The sequence below is a fragment of the Salvelinus fontinalis genome, chromosome 10 (genome assembly GCF_029448725.1).
Source record: "Salvelinus fontinalis isolate EN_2023a chromosome 10, ASM2944872v1, whole genome shotgun sequence".
In the NCBI taxonomy this organism is placed as follows: domain Eukaryota; kingdom Metazoa; phylum Chordata; class Actinopteri; order Salmoniformes; family Salmonidae; genus Salvelinus; species Salvelinus fontinalis.
This window is the reverse complement of record NC_074674.1, coordinates 8,489,580-8,509,635: the sequence shown is the minus strand read 5'-3', so window position 1 is coordinate 8,509,635 and position 20,056 is coordinate 8,489,580. Positions and strand designations below refer to the sequence as shown.

The following is a 20,056-nucleotide window of genomic DNA, read 5'->3' as shown; positions in this document are numbered from 1 at the left end:
AATTTTGAATAAACTTTATCTTGTTTTTTATTTTACATGGCTATCTCACTAAGACAGCAGGGACGGTATTCATAAAGCCTCTCATGGTGAATTTCCACCTGATACTTACCCCTCACCAGTGTGTCCCTAGTGTTTATGTTAATGTTGGCTCTAGTGTTGATTTGTTTCCATCAGTGCTGTGACAATACAACCTCTGCATCAAGACAATTGCTTTGTGAGAAGGTGTTAATTTATGTTCCCAGTTAGCCAGTGTTGTGTAAATGCAGGCTGACAAAGTATCAGTGGCCTGTCCTTGGCCCCAAGTCACAGCAGGTCCACCGAGGCCATGGCCCAGAAAGATACTGGAGCTGGTCTGGGGAGTGGAGACACAAAAATCTGAGCCTTTTTTGTTGTTGTAAAACACTGTGGGTAAGTCTTAGGTGGAAATGTACCTTCAGAGTACTGATCTAGGATCAGGTTGTCAAATCTGATCTAATCAAATCTGATCCTAGATCAGTACTCCTACTTTGTGACTATGATAATAATACAGATCCAGGAGCGAGGACTCGTTAACACAAAGCAAATTATTATACACTGGGTGGTTCGAGTCCTGAATGCTGATTGGCTGACAGCCGTGGTATATACCACACCCCCGTGCCGTATTGCTTAATTAGGATAACAGTAGGTCTATGGTTTCTCCACCATTGTTGACCTAGCTACAGTAGGTCTATGGTTTCTCCACCGCTGTTGACCTAGCTACAGTAGGTCTATGGTTTCTCCACCGTTGTTGACCTAGCTACAGTAGGTCTATGGTTTCTCCACCATTGTTGACCTAGCTACAGTAGGTCTATGGTTTCTCCACCGTTGTTGACCTAGCTACAGTAGGTCTATGGTTTCTCCACCGTTGTTGACGTATATACTGTAGGTCTATGGTTTCTCCACCATTGTTGACGTATATATACTGTAGGTCTATGGTTTCTCCACAATTGTTGACCTAGCTACAGTAGGTCTATGGTTTCTCCACCATTGTTGACCTAGCTACAGTAGGTTTATGGTTTCTCCACCGTTGTTGACGTATATATACTGTAGGTTTATGGTTTCTCCACCGTTGGTGACGTATATATACTGTAGGTTTATGGTTTCTCCACCGTTGTTGACGTATATATACTGTAGGTCTATGGTTTCTCCACCGTTGTTGACGTATATATACAGTAGGTCTATGGTTTCTCCACCGCTGTTGACCTAGCTACAGTAGGTCTATGGTGTCTCCACCGTTGGTGACGTATATATACTGTAGGTCTATGGTTTCTCCACCGTTGTTGAACTAGCTACTGTAGGTCTATGGTTTCTCCACCGCTGTTGACCTAGCTACAGTAGGTCTATCCGGTAGAGATGTACTGTATGGTCTCCCAAACCCATTCTCTGTTCAGTGGAGGACTTTCTGTCTGTCATTGGGACCTTACTTTTTTTATTTGATTAAAGCTCAAATCAAACGTTATCGGTCGCATACACATATTTAAAAGATGCTATTGCGGGTGTAGAGAAATGCTTGTGTTCCTAGCTCCAACAGTGCAGTAATATCTAACAATTCACAAAAATACACACAAATCTGGAAGAATGGAATTAAGAAATAGATAAATATTAGGACGAGCAATGTCAGAGTCCGGAGTGTATATATATATATATATATATATATATATATATATATGTGTGTGATGGGATGTATAGACATTATGGACAGTATATGATAGAATATGCAGTATACCTGAAGAATACATTGATATAATAGTATATGTACAGCAAAAGTTCAATAGGATGGCCTTGACTACAATACAGTATATACATATGAAGTGGGTAAAACATTATGTTAACATTATTAAAGTGACCAGTGTTCCATTATTAAAGTGACCAGTGTTCCATTATTAAAGTGACCAGTGTTCCATTATTAAAGTGACCGGTGTTCCATTATTAAAGTGACCGGTGTTCCATTATTAAAGTGACCAGTGTTCCATTATTAAAGTGACCGGTGTTCCATTATTAAAGTGACCGGTGTTCCATTATTAAAGTGACCGGTGTTCCATTATTAAAGTGACCAGTGTTCCATTATTAAAGTGACCGGTGTTCCATTATTAAAGTGACCGGTGTTCCATTATTAAAGTGACCAGTGTTCCATTGTTAAAGTGACCAGTGTTCCATTATTAAAGTGACCGGTGTTCCATTATTAAAGTGACCAGTGTTCCATTATTAAAGTGACCGGTGTTCCATTATTAAAGTGACCAGTGATTCCATGTCTATGTACATAGGGCAGGAGCTACTAAGTAGCAGGGTTGAGTAACCGGGTGATAGCCGGCTAGTGACAGTGACTATGTTCAGGGCAGGGTACTGGGTAGAGGTCGGCTAGTGATGGCTATTGAGATAGAAGCTGTTTTTCAGTCTCTCGGTCCCAGCTTTGATGCACCTGTACTGACCTCGCCTTCTGGATGATAGCAGGGTGACCAGGCCGTGGTTCGGGTGGTTGTTGTTCTTGATAATCTTTCAGGTGTCCGGGAGGGCAGGCAGTGTGCCCCCGGTGATGGGTTAGGAAGACAGCACCATCCTCTAGAGAGTTCTGGATTACAGGCGGTGCAGTTGCCGTAGCAGGTAATGAAGCTCGACAGGATGCTCTCAGTTGTGCATCTGTATAAGTTTGTGAGGGTCTTAGGGGCCAAGCTGATTCTCTTCAGCCTCCTGAAGTTTCACATTCATGCACCACTGGAAGAAACTCTTCACTTGTGTTTTCTAACAGCTGATTTAGCTAATGCAATTTAAAAACAGTTGTATTTAACTTGAAGCTAGTCAGTTTGGAGGTGGGATGGGCTTTGCAGCTAAGACAGGATGAGAGGGGAGTGTTTATTTTGTAATTAAGATGTAATGGAACCCATTTTGATAATTAATGACAAAAACATGTAATCTCAATAAAGAAATACACACCTAGACAAAATGAAAATGATGAAACAGATTTGATCCTACTTTCAGTGTTAGTAGATGCACCACTGGAAATAGTGTTTAGAAATGTATTCCTCTCCCCTTAGCTTGAATTTCATTGGGTCACCAATGTCACTTACATCACCAACCCGGAAGTTGATTTACCTCAGTATTTTGCACACGATCGGTTGTTTCTTCCTGTACAGTGCTACATTCATGTGATGTAGACAGAGATATTCTGTTCTTTCCTTTGACCTTGGAACATGTTTTGAAACCCAAATGTAATGCAAATGTAACAATATAAACACATTTGAATCATTGTTCATATTTAGACAATTATTTGTCATGTTTCAATTATAAATACAGATTATTTACACTTTTCTACTCAGGGATGGAATTTAAGGATTTTGGACACTGGCCAGCCAAGCTACTAGACCACAATTTGAACTAGCCCCGGTCCAACATCTGTGCCATGCTATATTTAAAAAGACAAAGGTAACATCTCAGTTACATACTTGTCGTCCTCTCTCCTCATCTCCTCAAAACCCATTGGATGAGAAAGCCAGACGGTCCCTCCCCTCTGACCTTCTCCTCTAATGGTTTTTGAGAAGGAGAGAACACGAGGAGTATGCAATTGAGATCTTACCCAGGTTTCTCTAGCAGTCAGGCTAGTTGGCATGGAGTGAGATACCTGCCAAAAGGTTGAACATACGAACACGATTACGGACCAACATTTTAGGCTTGAACAAATCTTGTGTTGCAATTCTTACGTACAATAATACCTTTCAGAGTTTTGGCAGTTTCATCTCTCCAACAAAAGAAATGTACACCAAACGGCCTGTGAGGAGTTCTACACGAAAAAGCAGTTTAGCCTATACGAAGACTACCTAAAACCACTGCAACAGAGTTATTGTAAAGTGTGGGAATAAATTTATGGCAGACTTAGCCTACATTTAATCTCTCCCTTGTTCATTTCAGAGTACATATGTTCATTGCCCGATTCATGTAAAATTATTTTACATTTATATTAACCCCTCTCACAGAATATGCTTTGGCAAGATTTTGAGTGATGATAAATAAATATCAAAATATTCTATAAAGAAAATATTTTGAGTGACAAAGACTCCAGTGGTAATACATAATTAATAGATTCCCCAAACTTCTAGTATTATGATTATTACTATATGTTTCATTATCCTGGTAAATACTGGTTATGATTCATTATTCTGGTAAATACTACTGGTTATGATTCATTATTCTGGTAGATACTACTGGTTATGATTCATTATTCTGGTAGATACTACTGGTTATGATTCATTATTCCTGGTAGATACTACTGGTTATGATTCATTATTCTGGTAGATACTACTGGTTATGATTCATTATTCTGGTAGATACTACTGGTTATGATTCATTATTCCTGGTAGATACTACTGGTTATGATTCATTATTCTGGTAGATACTACTGGTTATGATTCATTATTCTGGTAAATACTACTGGTTATGATTCATTATTCTGGTAGATACTACTGGTTATGATTAATTATTCCTGGTAAATACAACTGGTTATGATTCATTATTCCTGGTAGATACTACTGGTTATGATTAATTATTCCTGGTAAATACTACTGGTTATGATTCATTATTCTGGTAGATACTACTGGTTATGATTGCTGACAGAGCCCAGAGAATGGGATGGTGCAATATTGAATTCGTCATGTTTTGATAAGGTGCATGCATGGGGATGTCCACGTCACCTAGAAATATGCCCATGCTGTAGAGATACACCTAGCGGACTGGAACTTCACTCTTGTAGGCATAATACAAGTAGTGCTATCTAGACTTGCGCTGGCAAACAAATCCATTACATTAGCTACCTAAATGTGAAGTCAACTGAGGAGTAATAGAGAAAGGAGACTTTTAACTTGAAAACGTGCAGGATACCTCTTTCCGGTATCCCTGACTACCTTTTTTTATACTGTGTTACGCTTGTTCTTGCAGCACTCATCACAGGCAGTTGTGTATGTTTTTTTGTTGGTTTGATGAAACTGCCAAAACTCTGAAAAGTATTATTGTACATCATAATTGCAACACAAGATTTGTTCAAGCCTAAAATGTTGGTCCTTAATCGTAACATGGTGTATGTATGTTCACAGCAGACATTTCACATCTACGTTTCATGTTTCACTCATGGCTTTTCTTAGGATCTTAACGATATGTACGTTCAACCTTTTGGCAGGTATCTCGCTTAATAGAATAGGTCGTGTCTAGACTTGACAGTTTGTGTAGTATTCTGATCATAGAGTTTAGATCGTGGAATTTCCACCAACGTAATAATGAAAAGGTGCCTCGGTCCCAAAACACATGTTTTCTGGAGACTTGTGGGAGGAGTGCTGATGACGTCCTCTGTATGCGCTTTCGGTAATTTATTTTATTTATTTATTTTACCTTTATTTAAATAGGCAAGTCAGTTAAGAACAAATTCTTATTTTCAATGACGGCTTACAGATCTGAACACAGTCAGACCACAAAGCGACTTTTGTGCGTCTAAACCCGTCTTTCAGTGTAATCTTCGTATTTTGATAGCAGAAGTCGCATGTATGTGTCAAGTGTAGACACCCATATGTGACAGGGATTACCTATGCACATGTATTTGTGTAAATAAAACATATCTAATATGAACATATTTGTATTTAAGCGGATTTCCCACTCTTAAAGGGCCACAATAGTAGCAATGACGACGCTGGGGGTGTAAACTGTGCATTTGGAAATTAGAAGTGCTCCTGAATAGAATGGACCCCCCCCCCCAGCATACAGACAATTATGTAGGGTGCAATATGTATGTCCAATATGAAGGAAAAAAACGATTGGATTTAAACTGATGGGCTCCTCTTTAAGTGCTGCATAATGAGCAGTGATGCTCCTCAGGGTGTACACTTTGTGGATTTGGAAAGTAGAAGTGCTCCTGACTAGAATGGAACTAGTCACTTTGACACAATGTTCAGGCAATTATGTATGCTGCAATGAATAATAGAAGTACCCACACAAAAAAACATTGTTGACCACTTAATATACACTATCTTATAGAAATACTTTAAATTATTATTTGTATGATAAGTAGTATAACATTTCGATAATTCTGCACATTATCCAACATTTTTTCCATCATTATTAATTGACAAAGTTTGCAGGACAGGACTTTGACCCGGAAGTACTTAGTTATTATTGCGTAATTCACAGAGGTGATGGCGCTAAATTGCATGTTTCCAGCAGAAAGTGTGGGTCTAATAGGAATATGTAGTTTGAACGTCTGAAATGTTGATTTGTACGTAAAATGTCTAAACTACAGGTGTTGAGTGTGTTTATTACCGAACGGCTAACAGCAGCGGCTGTGGATATATTTGGTTCGGCGGAGAAGACGTTAGCAGAGTACCAGGAGCTGCTGACAACAGCGGCGGTGGAGATATTTGTTGTGGTAGAAAAGACGGTAGCAGAGGTTCAAGGAGAGAACGACCGTCTACGGGGGCTTCTTCTGGATCATTTTGGAGCAGGTTTGTAGCGACCTCTTACACGAAGTTATCGGATAACAACATATTGTGTTTGCTGAATCACTAGCCGTGGACGTATCGTATTCATTACTAGGTTCAGGTAACTTAAGCTGTTTTGACTTAAAGTTTAGTAGCTAGCGTTAATTATCTAGCCTGGCTGACGCGACTCACGTGAGATCCTATAGGCCTCTGCTGCATTAATGGCAGCTACTGTACACTACGGGCACAGATAGAACAAGGACTTAGCTAGTGATACAAATGTGTATCAAAGGTCATTCTCCGGTCAAATGTTTTACTGAAGTCTTCTAAACAAATATACATCTGTTTTAACGACCTTTTTTCTATCGTCTACACTTGATGCTAATAGCTAATGTTAGCAAACTTAGCTAAATATTATAGCTAAAAAAAGCTTAGCTTGCTGGCAAAGAGCCTGCTAAGGCTAGGTATATAACGTATATACAATCAAATAAATATGTTATTTCAAAACGTTTAACAGTTAACATAATGCCTTATACAGTATATATACAAAAGTAGGTTGACACCCCTATTTCAACTACACCCGTTGCTGACAGGTATAACGTTATAAAGTCAACCACACAGCCATGCAATCTCCGTAGACAAACATTGGCAGTAGAATGGCCCGTACTGAAGAGCAGGGTCGGTATAATTTGTGGAACGTTTCAACAGGAATCTGTTTCAAAAACTTTATAAAGTACAAGGTTGCCAACAAACCCTACCCGTTATCTTATTCTGCCGCTATACAACTTTGTGTGCGTTGTTTGTTGGCAACCTTGTTATTTACAACGTTTTTGGAACAGATTCCTGTTGGAACATTCCGCAAATTATACCCACCCGAAGAGCACAGTCACTTTAAACATGGCATCGTCATAGGATGCCACCTTTCCAACAAGTCAGTTAGTTACATTTCTGCCCTGCTAGAGCTTCCCCAATCAATTGTAAATTATGTTAAGTGGAAACGTGCCAGGAGAACGCTACCAGCCCCAATGCATAGTGCCAACTGTACATTTCGGTGGAGGCAGAGTAAAGGTCTGGGGCTGTTCTTCATGGTTCGGGCACCTTAGTTCCAGTGAAGGGAAATCTTAATGCTACAGCATACAATGACATTCTAGACGATTCTGTGCTTCCAACTTTTTGGCAACAGTTTGGGGAAGGCCTTTTCCTGTTTCAGCATGAGCGAGGTCCTTAAAGAAATGGTATGTCGATCGGTGTGGAAGAACCGGATTGGCCTGCACAGAGCCCTGACCTCAACACCATTTAAATACCTTTGGGATGAATTGGAACGCCAACCTCAAGCCAGGCCTAATCGCCCAACATCAGTGCCCGGCCTCACGAATGCTCTTGTGGCTGAATGGAAGCAAGTCTCTGCAGCAATGTGCCAACATCTAGTGGAAAGCCTTCCCAGAAGAGTGGAGGCTGTTATAGCAGCAAAGGGGGGACAAACTCCATATTAATGCCCATGGTTTTGGAATGAGACATTTGACGAGCAGGTGTCCACATACTTTTGGTAATGTAAGGTAGCTATAATATTAGAGTGTTAGGGGTCAAAATTGAAACTGTGGTTCTGGTGTTATACTTTGTATTTCATGTTATAGAGAAGCTTCTCAGGTACGCACACCACTTTTTCACGAGGTTAGGACGTACCATTGTGCCCCACCGTGGACGTGTTGTAAAACTTAGCAATCAAACACGGATGTGATTCCAATCGTTTTTCCACTATTCATTTAATCCACCGTGGATTTTAGAAACATTTAAAATAAAGGCTGTGTTTTTGTGTAGGCTTTCCCTGTTTAAATGAATTGTGTCAGAATGCACTGCTGTATTAAAGCAATTCAGAACTAACTTGACATGTTCTGTTGCAGATTCAAAGCCAGATTAACTCATTGCAGAATGTATCCATAATCATGAATTAATAAGCACATTTATATGACAAGAATGTGCCTAGTCACCCGTCAATCACGTCAGACACCTGAACTCCTACAATTACATTGTTTTAAAGAAATCGAAATGGTAAAAAAATGCATACATATGCCTTTTATACATAACATCTGAATTTAAGTAAACATTCAATGATTTATTCATCAATGCCACAAACCTGGGATATCAAAGAGCAGCATATGAACTGTTATTACTATCTGAGAGCCAACAGGTTCTTCTGCTTTTCCATTATAGGAATTAGACCAGCACAAATAACACAATGTAAAACAGCATATAGTGATTTTGGTGGGCGAGTTACACATGGAACAACTGGATGCGTGAGGTAAGGGTTAATAAAATACCAGGTCAACTCCAGCAGAATGAGAAACACACGTAACAGACTGAAAACAAGGAAGCCGTGCCTAAACACAGCTATATCAACACCCTTCTGGTCAATTTAACAGGTCCATGTTGCTGCTGTCTACTGTGAGCAGCACATTTACCACTGCATTTAGTCTGAACCCCAGAGTAAACAGCAGGAGAAGGACCGCATTACACAGGTGAATAAAGTTAGCTAGAACAGTACACCACAAACACATGTTACTGAGTCTAGATGTTATCCAATCAGCAAAATAACACGTGGAAGAAGCAGCATAGGGAAAATACACAATTACAGTCATTTAAGATGGTGGTTATATTATTAACACATCTTTATGTAAAACTGAAAGTTTATTACATTTTTTAAACAATTTAAGAAATTACCATGCAACTTTTATAGGAACTTAATATGCTAATTAGTACATACGGAATTTAAAAAATCCAGTATGTTAAGCCCATTAATTTAAAGTTGGTCATATTAACATATACTGAGTACACAAAACATTAAGAACACATGCTCATATTCAATGTTTGTCATTTCTCAAACTTTCCACCGACACTCACGAATAAGGCTGGCTTTATTGATTGATTTTCTTTGAACAATTCAGGATTATTTTTGACCCAAAAAATGATTCACTTCGCCATTGCGTTAGTTCAGATTGAGGTGATTCGCGGTGAACTCATTTCATGAAGCTCCCGACAAACAGTTCTTGTGCTGACGTTTCTACCATTTAGAATTCTCTCATTATTACCATGTCATGTTGTTATTTTGTCTATTCACAAACACAACTTTCTGCAATAGAACCCTATTACTGGCGTTCTAGATTCATTTGAAAGTTGATCATGAAAGATCTGTTTTAGACAAACAAGTCGCATTCAAACAAAAAGCGAAATGACCCTCATTCCCTCTCCACCAAGCCAGTGGGTGATCATCTCCTCTGAAGACATCAGTAGGGAGGATGTGAGCTCTGCGCTGGCCCGCTGTTGAACACTGAGTATGACTGTTTGCTTAGCTCTCCCAAGAAGACTGCCCAGTGATGTCTTCTATGGTGAACATGTGTGGACGATCTCAGTTGAAATCGTCCGTAATCACCATGGAAAGGGTCTCGTATCACACTGTAGGCCTACAACATTTGGTTCCAAATCACCAATCAAAGTTATCGGTAGCACATGTAACCATACGATTGGTTCATATTGATGTACATATTTACACACAGGGAAATACAATATTGGTAAGATGATTTTCACATTGTAGTCTAATGATTTGACTTTAATCAGTGGTTTGTGGAGGACCCAGGCTGAATTGCTAGGCAATGCAACGACCCCCTGCCCCGGGTAAAAATTAATAGACCATACGAGGTTCGGATGGGACGATGTGTCATTCCAGACAGCGTCTCAATTACCGTGAGACCGGGCACTTATTTGCTTGACAATCACCGGCTGACAATTTCATGACCGCCACAGCCCTAAGCACAGCATATAGAGAATTCAGAATGTGAAGTATTTTGAATTGTTATTCAGTATTTTTACTCCTTTCCTTCTCTTCAGACCCCAAGCAGGTAACTCTCCCTGAAGAGGAGGTTCCCCCTAAGCAGCAGCTGCACTGTGAGCAGGAGTGGAGCCCCAGTATGAGGCAGGAGGACCCAGAGCCCACACAGATTACAGAGGAACTCAGGACCAGTCAGGAGGAAGAGCAGCTTCAAAGACTTAGGTCTGCTACCACAGAGGTCATACAGTTGATATTTATTCCTCCCTGTGTGGAAAGTGACTGTGATCAGGACAGCAAAAGGGACTCTCTACCCACCAACACAACTGAACAGACCCAATCAGAATCAGATGAAGAGCACTACAGTATCAGAGTATCAGAACCAACCAGTGACTCTCAGCCCCTCTCTGTACTACATCCAGACTGTTCTGCAGCTCCAAGTGAAATCATTGTAAGTATTGATGAGGAGGAGAGTGAAGAACTACCGTCAGGGTCAAAGAGAACCCGGGACAAGAAAGGACAAAGCTCTCAAGTCTGCACTGAAGCCAAGGCAACCAATGAGCAGAAAGCACCATTGAAGTGTCACACAAGCAAGAGGCGATACAAGTGTCCTGTGTGCAGTAAACTGTTTAAGGCACCAGTCAGTTTAAAAGTACATCAGAGAATTCACAAAGCAGAGAAACGACACAGGTGTCCTTTCTGTTGTGAAGGCTTTAAATCACTAAATGGTCTTCAAAGACACAAAAAAGTTCACACAGGGGAGAAAGAAGGACCACAGCAGTGTTCTTTGTGCAATGAATCCTTTCTTTGCACAGCTTCTTTTAAAGATCATCAGCGAATTCACACAGGTGAAAAAACATATCTGTGCAAAGAATGTGGCAAATCCTTCAGTGTCAAGACCGACTTCAACAAGCATATGAGCACTACTCACCCAGATGCAAAACCGTACAACTGTCCCGTGTGCAATGAATGTTTCAACACACCAGGCTCTCTGAAAATACATGGGAAAACTCATGGAGTGAATCCATGCATCTGCCCTGTGTGTAATAAATGCTTTAAGAGGCCACGCTACCTAAAGGAACACCAACAGAAGTTTCATGGTAGTGAGAAACCATACACGTGTGCAGTGTGCAGTAAAAGCTTTTATAATGTAAGCCATTATAAAGTACATCAGAGAAATCACACAGGGGAGAAACCCTTCAAGTGTCCTGTGTGTATTAAAAGCTTTACTAGCGCAGGCCTGTTGAAAATACATCAGGTAATTCATACTGGTGAGAAACCACATAAGTGCAAAGAATGTGACAAATGCTTCTACCGCAAGGGACATCTGGTCAAGCATATGAGGACTCACACAGGGGAGAAACCATATTGTTGCCGTGAATGTGAGAAATGCTTCACTCAAAGGTCATCATTAAAAGACCATATGAGGATTCACACAGGGGAGAAGCCGTTTTGTTGCACTGGATGTGAGAAACGCTTCACTCAAAGGGCAACATTAAAAGTGCATATGAAGATTCACACAGGGGAGAAACCATATCAGTGTAAAGAGTGTGACAAATCTTTCGGTCAAAAACATGAACTGAGAAAGCATACGAGAATTCACACAGGGGAGAAATCATACAAGTGCCCTCTTTGTGAAAAATGCTTTAAATCATTGGGTGGTCTGAAACAACACGAGCTGAATCACTCTGGAGAGAAACCATCATATCTCTGCAGCGATTGTGGCAAAAGCTTCCGAACGATGAGTTACCTGAGGGTTCATATGAAGACTCACACAGAGAGCGAACCGGGGAGTCGTACAGAGAGCGAACCGGGGAGTCGTACAGAGAGCGAACCGGGGAGTCGGACAGAGAGCGAACCAAGAAGTCGGACAGAGAGAGAATTGGGGAGTCACAAAAAGAGAAGACTGCATATGTGTCCTGTATGTGGAAAAGGCTTTGCATATCCAAATGTTCTAAAAATCCACCAGCGAATTCACACTGGGGAGAAACCACATCAATGTCATGTTTGCAACAAAAGATTCATTCAGAAATGTGATCTGACTAGACATATGAGGACACACACAGGGGAGAAACAACGAGAAAATCAATCAGAGAAACAGTTGTATCTTTGCAGTGATTGTGGCAAGTGCTTCCGGGAGAAACGTTATCTGAGAAAGCATATGAGGATTCACACAGAGAGAGATCCGGAAAATAAAACCGAGCGAGAGCTGCATAAGTGTCCTGTTTGTGGAAAAGGCTGTACATCACTGAGTTATCTCAAAGACCACCAGGGAATTCACACTGGAGAGAAACCTTATCTGTGTACTGTTTGCGGCAAAAGCTTCACTTGGAAGGGAGTCCTTAGAGAACACATGAAGACTCACACAGGGGAGAAATCACATCAGTGCCATGTCTGCAGCAAAAGGTTCATTTATAGCAGAAAACTGTCACTTCATATGATGACTCACACAGGGGAGAAGCCATTTAAGTGTTCTGTATGTGGGAAAGGTTTTACATCATCAGGTGATCTGACACGCCACAAGCGAATTCACACTGGAGAGAAACCATATCGCTGCAACGATTGCAACAAATGCTTTAGTCAGATCAGTTCCCTTAAATCACACATGAAGAATATTCACTAAACGGAACACAAGTGTCCATTGTGTAAAATGTCCGTTTTGAAGATAAAGGCTTATTCAAACTGACACCTGTAAGTGAACATACCCTCAGGTTTGATAATAACTGAATTATACTGTACTGTAGGCCCTAACTTATGTGCTTTGTCACCTCTGGGTCTGCATGGCAAATGGCCCAGGAAAACACTCCAGGGCCATTCAGCCCTTCCTGACAATTGAAATGTGTGTTAGTGATGCTATTTCCTCCATGTTTGGTATCTCATAAACTTCTGAAGAGAACTTTGATGTTATCTATATGGATGTATGATCTGCGGTAACTTGTATCTGAACAGGGTGAACTTTAAACTACTGTATGTTAAGGGATTTTATTGTCCTTAGGAATTCTGCCTTATTTGGTTTCATCCCCCACACAAGCCATTAGACTCTGTTGTGGATATTGGGCCTGGGTAATCAGGTCACTGTAACTTGTTATGGTTGGATGGTTTGATAAAGTCACCTTGAAATGTTAGAAAGGGAATGCCTTTTTTCTGTCTCGTCCTCCTGTCCTACGCTCTACAGAAAAGCTATATGAACATGTTTTTCTTGTAGGCTGCTCGGCCTGAGTAGGTCTGTTTTTGGTCATGCTTTGCCTTGTAACTGTAAGATCCCAGCCCCATCAAAAAGAAATATTCACACACACCGGATAGGTGCAGTGAAATGTGTTGTTTTACAGGGTCAGCCATAGTAGTACAGCACCCCTGGAACAAATTAGGGTTAAGTGCCTTGCTCATGGGCAAAGACAGATTTTTCACCTTGTCGGCTCTGGTATTCAAACCAGCGACCTTTCGGTTACTGGCCCAACGCTCTAACCACTAGGCTACCTGCCGCCCTTGTCATATGCCTTGTCACGTTTGTTAATGCTTTATAACTTAAGCTTCATGCCTGTGAATCGTAAACATTTTTACAATGTAGTTAAATCTATTTTCCTTTACAATTTTAATTCTCAGACGTTTCTTGATAGCCTAAGTATATTCTCTATGGAATCGGATAATTCATTAACATATAAATTGTGAAGTCTTATCAAGGGTCGCATGTGAGTAATATATTATATGATCAATACTACTTCACTAGTCCAACTTCGTAGCAAACCTATATTATGTAATGGTTGTTACTTTGAAACCTTCAATAAATGTTTTTATTAGCTATTTTGTTAATATATATTTCTGTTTAAGATGGTAACTTCTTTTGGAGTTGCAGGGTTTTTATCTACCCCAGCACTAACATACTTCGGGATGGGAGGGGTTATATTATGAAGAGTGCATGTACAGGTAAGATGTGACGTGTTGCTCGTACACCATGTCACAGTGTTCTATCTGTGAGACCAGCTTCACTTGATGGAATGTAACCATCCCATCTTCACTGCAGCTCAGGACTCATGTTATAAATCACCAACATGTTTGTCTTATGAACTGGATTTCACAATGTGTCTGTGTTGTGTGAATTATAGTATCTGTATGTAGGCTCCTGTCATGTAGAATTATCTGCGTTTCGGTTTACAAATATGTGCTCCTGCACTCCCTCCTTCAGCCACCCATCTACACGTTTATTCATACTCAAACCCCAGAGTAGAACAACAACAATTAAAAACAAACCCCAGAGTCGAACCGTGACTTTTGGACCGTCTTTATTTAAAGGAGGTAGTTTCAACGGGCAGAAATTTAATGGCGGCAGACCACGGTACACTAACCCAGTGCTAATCTTTAAGCCTTCCCCTAGCTCTTACACTAATCTCACTAAAGCTATCCCAAACCTTCACCTAACCCTTGTCCCTAAACTTAAACTAACCAATTTTGACCCCTGATGTTTTTTCGTTTCCCAGTTGATTTCCACTTTGTTCAAATATATCAGGAAATGACCCTCTAGCCCACTCCCTGTCTGCTGAACTCTGGGACAGTTTTCTGAACACAGATGAAGTCTTGGACTAGGAGAATCTCTCTTGATCGTCCTACTATAGGACAAGGTTCTATCTGTCTGGGGAATGTACTGTTTCTCATTAATGACAAATACAAAGAGTACTGTGAGAAATGAAAAAAAAGTTCCATTCCACAAACTGCACAAACACAGCTACAAAATATCAGTATACAGTGGAAAGAAAAAGTAGGGGAACCTTTTGGAATTACCTGGACTTCTACATAAATTGGTCATAAAATGAGATCATTTAAGTCTCAACAATAGACAAAACACAGTCTGCTTAAACTAATAACACACAATTCTATGTTTTCATATCTTTATTGAATCCACCGTGTAAACATTCACAGTGCAGGGTGGAAAAAGTATGTGAACCCTTGGTTTTAATAACTGGTTGACCCTACTCTGGCAGCAATAACAACCACAATGGCCAGGAGGATTTTTTTGACCATTCCTCTTTACAAAACTGTTTCAGTTCAGCAATACTCTTGGGTTGTCGGGTGTGAACCGCTCGAGGTCATGCCACAGCATCTCAATCGGGTTGAGGTCAGGACTCTGAAGCCATTCTGTTGTTGATTTACTTCTGTGTTTTGGGTCGTTGTCCTGTTGCATCACCCAACTTCCGTTGAGCTTCAATTGTTGGACAGAGCCTAACATTCTCCTGCAAAATGTCTTGATAAACTTGGGAATTCATTTTTCCGTCGACGATAGCAAGCTATCCAGGCCTTGAGACAGCAAAGCAGCCCCGAACCATGATGCTCCCTCCACCATACTTTACAATTGGGTAGGTTTTGATGTTGGTATGCTGTGCCTTTTTCCTTGGTGTGCTGTGTTCCTTCCAAACGACTCAACTGTAGTTTCATCTCTCCACAGATTATTTTGCCAGTAGCTCTGTGGAACATCCAGATGCTCTTTTGCGAACTTCAGACGTGTTTTTTTTGGACAGCAGTGGCTTCTTCCTTGGTGTCCTCCCATGAACATCATTCTTGTTTAGTGTTTTATGTATCGTAGACTCGTCAACTGAGATGTTAGCATGTTCCAGAGATTTCTGTAAGTCTTTAGCTGACACTCTAGGATTCTTCTTAACCTCATTGAGCATTCTGCGCTGTGCTCTTGCAGTCATCTTTGCAGGACGGCCACTCCTAGGGAAAGTAGCAACAGTGTTGAACTTTCTCCATTTATAGACAATTTGTCTTACCGCGGACTGATGGACATCAAGGCTTTTTAGAGATACTTTTGTAACCCTTTCCAGCTTTATACAAGTCAACAATTCTTAATATTGCGTCTTCTGAGATCTCTTTTGTTCGAGGCATGATTCACATCAGGTAATACTTCTTGTGAATAGCAAATTCAAATTTTGTGAGTATTTTTTTTTTAGGGCAGGGCAGCTCTAACCAACATCTCCAATCTCGTCTCAATGATTGTATTCCAGGTCAGCTGACTCCTGATTCCAATTAGCTTTTGGAGAAGTCATTAGCCTAGGGGTTGACACTTTTTCCAACCTTCACTGTGAATGTTTAAATTATGTATTCAATATAGACAAAAATACAATAATTTGTGTGTTATTAGTTTAAGCAGACTGTGTTTTGTGACTTAGATGAAGATCTGACCAATTTTATACAGAAATCCAGATAATTCCAACGGGTTCACGTACTTGCCACTACCTACACACCTATATAAACATCTCTAGAAGAACACTTATAGCACTGTTTCTATGATTGTTTGCAGTGTTAATGATATCACTGAACCGATTCAGAACCATGTTCCCTGTCCTCAGGGGAAATATTTGAACATAAGTGACAAAAAGCAGTCGATTGCAAACAGGTTCCAGTAACATGCTTAAAGTTGTTGTCCCCCTAGGCCTTTGCCTTATCATCAAGCTGTCCCTCCCTAGGCCTATGCCTTATCAAGCTATCCCCCTCTCTACCTTATCTTCAAGCTGTCCCTCCCTAGGCCTATGCCTTATCAAGCTACCCCCCTCTCTACCTTATCATCAAGCTGTCCCCCCCTAGGCCTATGCCTTATCATCAAGCTGTCCCTCCCTAGGCCTATGCCTGATCATCAAGCTGTCTCTCCATATGCCTTATCATCAAGCTGTCCCCTCAAATGCCTTATCATCAAGCTGTCCCCCCCAGGCCTATGCCTTATCAAGCTGTCCCTCCCTAGGCCTATGCCTTATCATCAAGCTGTCCCCCCCAGGCCTATGCCTTATCATCAAGCTGTCCCTCCCTAGGCCTTATCATCAAGCTGTCCCTCCCTAGGCCTATGCCTTATCATCAAGCTGTCCCCCCTATGCCTTATCATCAAGCTGTCCCCCCTATGCCTATGCCTTATTATCAAGCTGTCCCTCCCGAGGCCTATGCCTTATCATCAAGCTGTCCCCCCTATGCCTTATCATCAAGCTGTCCCCCCTTATGCCTTATCATCAAGCTGTCTCCCCTATGCCTATGCCTTATTATCAAGCTGTCCCTCCCGAGGCCTATGCCTTATCATCAAGCTGTCCCTCCCTAGGCCTTATCATCAAGCTGTCTCCCCTATGCCTTATCATCAAGCTGTCCCCCCCTATGCCCCCCCCTCCAAATACACCTCTGCTGTTTTCAACCAAGATCTCAGCGATCACTGCCTCATTGCCTGCATCCGTAATGGGTCTGCGGTCAAACGACCACCCCTCATCACTGTCAAACGCTCCCTGAAACACTTCAGTGAGCAGGCCTTTCTCATCGACCTGGCCCGTGTATCCTGGAAGGATATTGACCTCATCCCGTCAGTAGAGGATGCCTGGTTATTCTTTAAAAATGCCTTACTCACCATCTTAAATAAGCATGCCCCATTCAAGAAATGTAGAACCAGGAACAGATATAGCCCTTGGTTCTCTCCAGACCTGACTGCCCTTGACCAGCACAAAAACATCCTGTGGTGTTCTGCATTAGCATCGAACAGCCCCCGCGATAAGCAACTTTTCAGGGAAGTTAGGAACCAATATGCAAAGGCTAGCTTTTTCAAGTAGAAATTTGCATCCTGTAACACAAACTCCAAAAAGTTCTGGGACACTGTAAAGTCCATGGGGAATAAGAGCACCTCCTCCCAGCTGCCCACTGCTCTGAGGCTAGGAAACACTGTCACCACCGATAAATCCACTATAATTGAGAATTTCAATAAGCATTTTTCGGCTGGCCATGCTTTCCACCTGGCTACCCCTACCCTGGTCAACAGCCCTGCACCCCCCACAGCAAGTCGCCCAAGCCTCCCCCATTTCTCCTTCTCCCATATCCAGTCAGCTGATGTTCTGAAAGAGCTGCAAAATCTGGACCCCTACAAATCAGCCGGGCTAGACAATCTGGACCCTTTCTTTCTAAAATGATCTGCCGAAATTGTTGCAACCCCTATTACTAGCCTGTTCAACCTCTCTTTCGTGCCGAGATACCCAAATATTGGAAAGCAGCTGAGGTCGTCCCCCTCTTCAAAGGGGAGATACTCTAGACCCAAACTGTTACAGACCTATATCTATCCTACCCTGCATTTCTAAGGTCTTCGAGAGCCAAGTTAACAAACAGATTACCGACCATTTCGAATCCCACCGTACCTTCTCCGCTATGCAGTCTGGTTTCAGAGCTGGTCATGGGTGCACCTCAGCCACGCTCAAGGTCCTAAACGATATCATAACCGCCATCAATAAGAAACAATACTGTGCAGCCGTATTCATCGACCTGGTTAAGGCTTTCGACTCTGTCAATCACCACATCCTTATCGGCAGACTCAACAGTCTTGGTCTAACAAATGACTGCCTAGCCTGGTTCACCAACTACTTCTCTGATAGAGTTCAGTGTGTCAAATCGGAGGGCCTGTTGTCCGGGCCTCTGGCAGTCTCTATGGGGGTGCCACAGGGTTCAATTCTTGGGCTGACTCTCTTCTCTGTATACATCAATGATGTCGCTCACCATTCTGTATACTTCTGGCCCTTCTTTGGACACTGTGTTAACTACCCTCCAGACGAGCTTCAATGCCATACAACTCTCCTTCCATGGCCTCCAACTGCTATTAAATACAAGTAAAACTAAATGCATGCTCTTCAACCGATCGCTGCCCTTACCTGCCTGCCCGTCCAGCATCACTACTCTGGACGGTTCTGACTTAGAATATGTGGACAACTACAAATACCTAGGTGTCTGGTTAGACTGTGAACTCTCCTCCCAGACTCACATTAAACATCTCCAATCCAAAATGAAATCTAGAATCGTCTTCCTATTTCGCAACAAAGCATCCCTCACTCATGCTGCTAAACATGCCCTCGTAAAACTGACCATCCTACCGATCCTCGACTTCGGCGATGTCATTTACAAAATAGCCTCCAACACTCTGCATCCAATTTGTTGAGTAGTCTATCACAGTGTCATCCGTTTTGTCACCAATCCCCATATACTACCCACCACTGCGACCTGTACGCTCTAGTTGGCTGGCCCTCGCTTCATACTCGTCGCCAAACCCACTGGCTCCAGGTCATCTACAAGACCCTGCTAGGTAAAGCCCCGCCTTAAATCAGCTCGCTGGTCACCATAGCAGCACCCACCCATAGCACGCGCTCCAGCAGGTACATCTCACTGGTCACCCCCAAAGCCAATTCCTCCTTTGGCCACCTCTCCTTCCAGTTCTCTGCTGCCAATGACTGGAAGGAACTACAAAAATCACTGAAACTGGAGGCACTTATCTCCCTCACTAGCTTGAAGCACCAGCTGTCAGAGCAGCTCACAGATGAACTGCACCTGCACATAGCCCATCTGTAAATAGCCCAAACAACTACCTCATCCCCTACTGTATTTATTTGTCTTTCTCCTTTGCACCCCAGTATTTCTACTTTTCACATTCATCTACCATTCCAGTGTTTAATTGCTATTTTGTATTTACTTTGCCACCATGGCCTATTCATTGCCTTACCTCCCCTCATTTGCACACATTGTATAGAGACTTGTTTTTCTACTGTATTATTGACTGTATGCTTGTTTATTTCATGTGTAACTCTGTGTTGTTGTATGTGTCAACTGCTGTGCTTTATCTTGGCCAGGTCGCAGTTGTAAATGAGAACTTGTTCTCAACTTGCCTACCTGGTTAAATAAAGGTATAATAAAAAAGGTGACGCTCCAGAACAGACAGACAACCAATGTTCCCTAAAAAGAATTTAGGCACTGAGAAAATTTCAGGTCTGCA

At 41.7% G+C, this 20,056-nt stretch overlaps 1 protein-coding gene across 1 annotated transcript; it reads left to right on the top strand.

Annotated features, from left to right (window-relative positions):
* The first annotated feature begins 6,182 nt into the window (after window positions 1-6,182).
* Window positions 6,183-14,091, top strand: LOC129863569 (zinc finger protein 665-like). Its single transcript, XM_055935633.1, has 2 exons — window positions 6,183-6,494; window positions 10,353-14,091. The coding sequence occupies exons 1-2, from the start codon at window positions 6,278-6,280 to the stop codon at window positions 12,911-12,913; spliced, it is 2,778 nt and encodes a 925-aa protein (XP_055791608.1). The 5' UTR covers window positions 6,183-6,277; the 3' UTR covers window positions 12,914-14,091.
* Window positions 14,092-20,056: the final 5,965 nt, after the last annotated feature.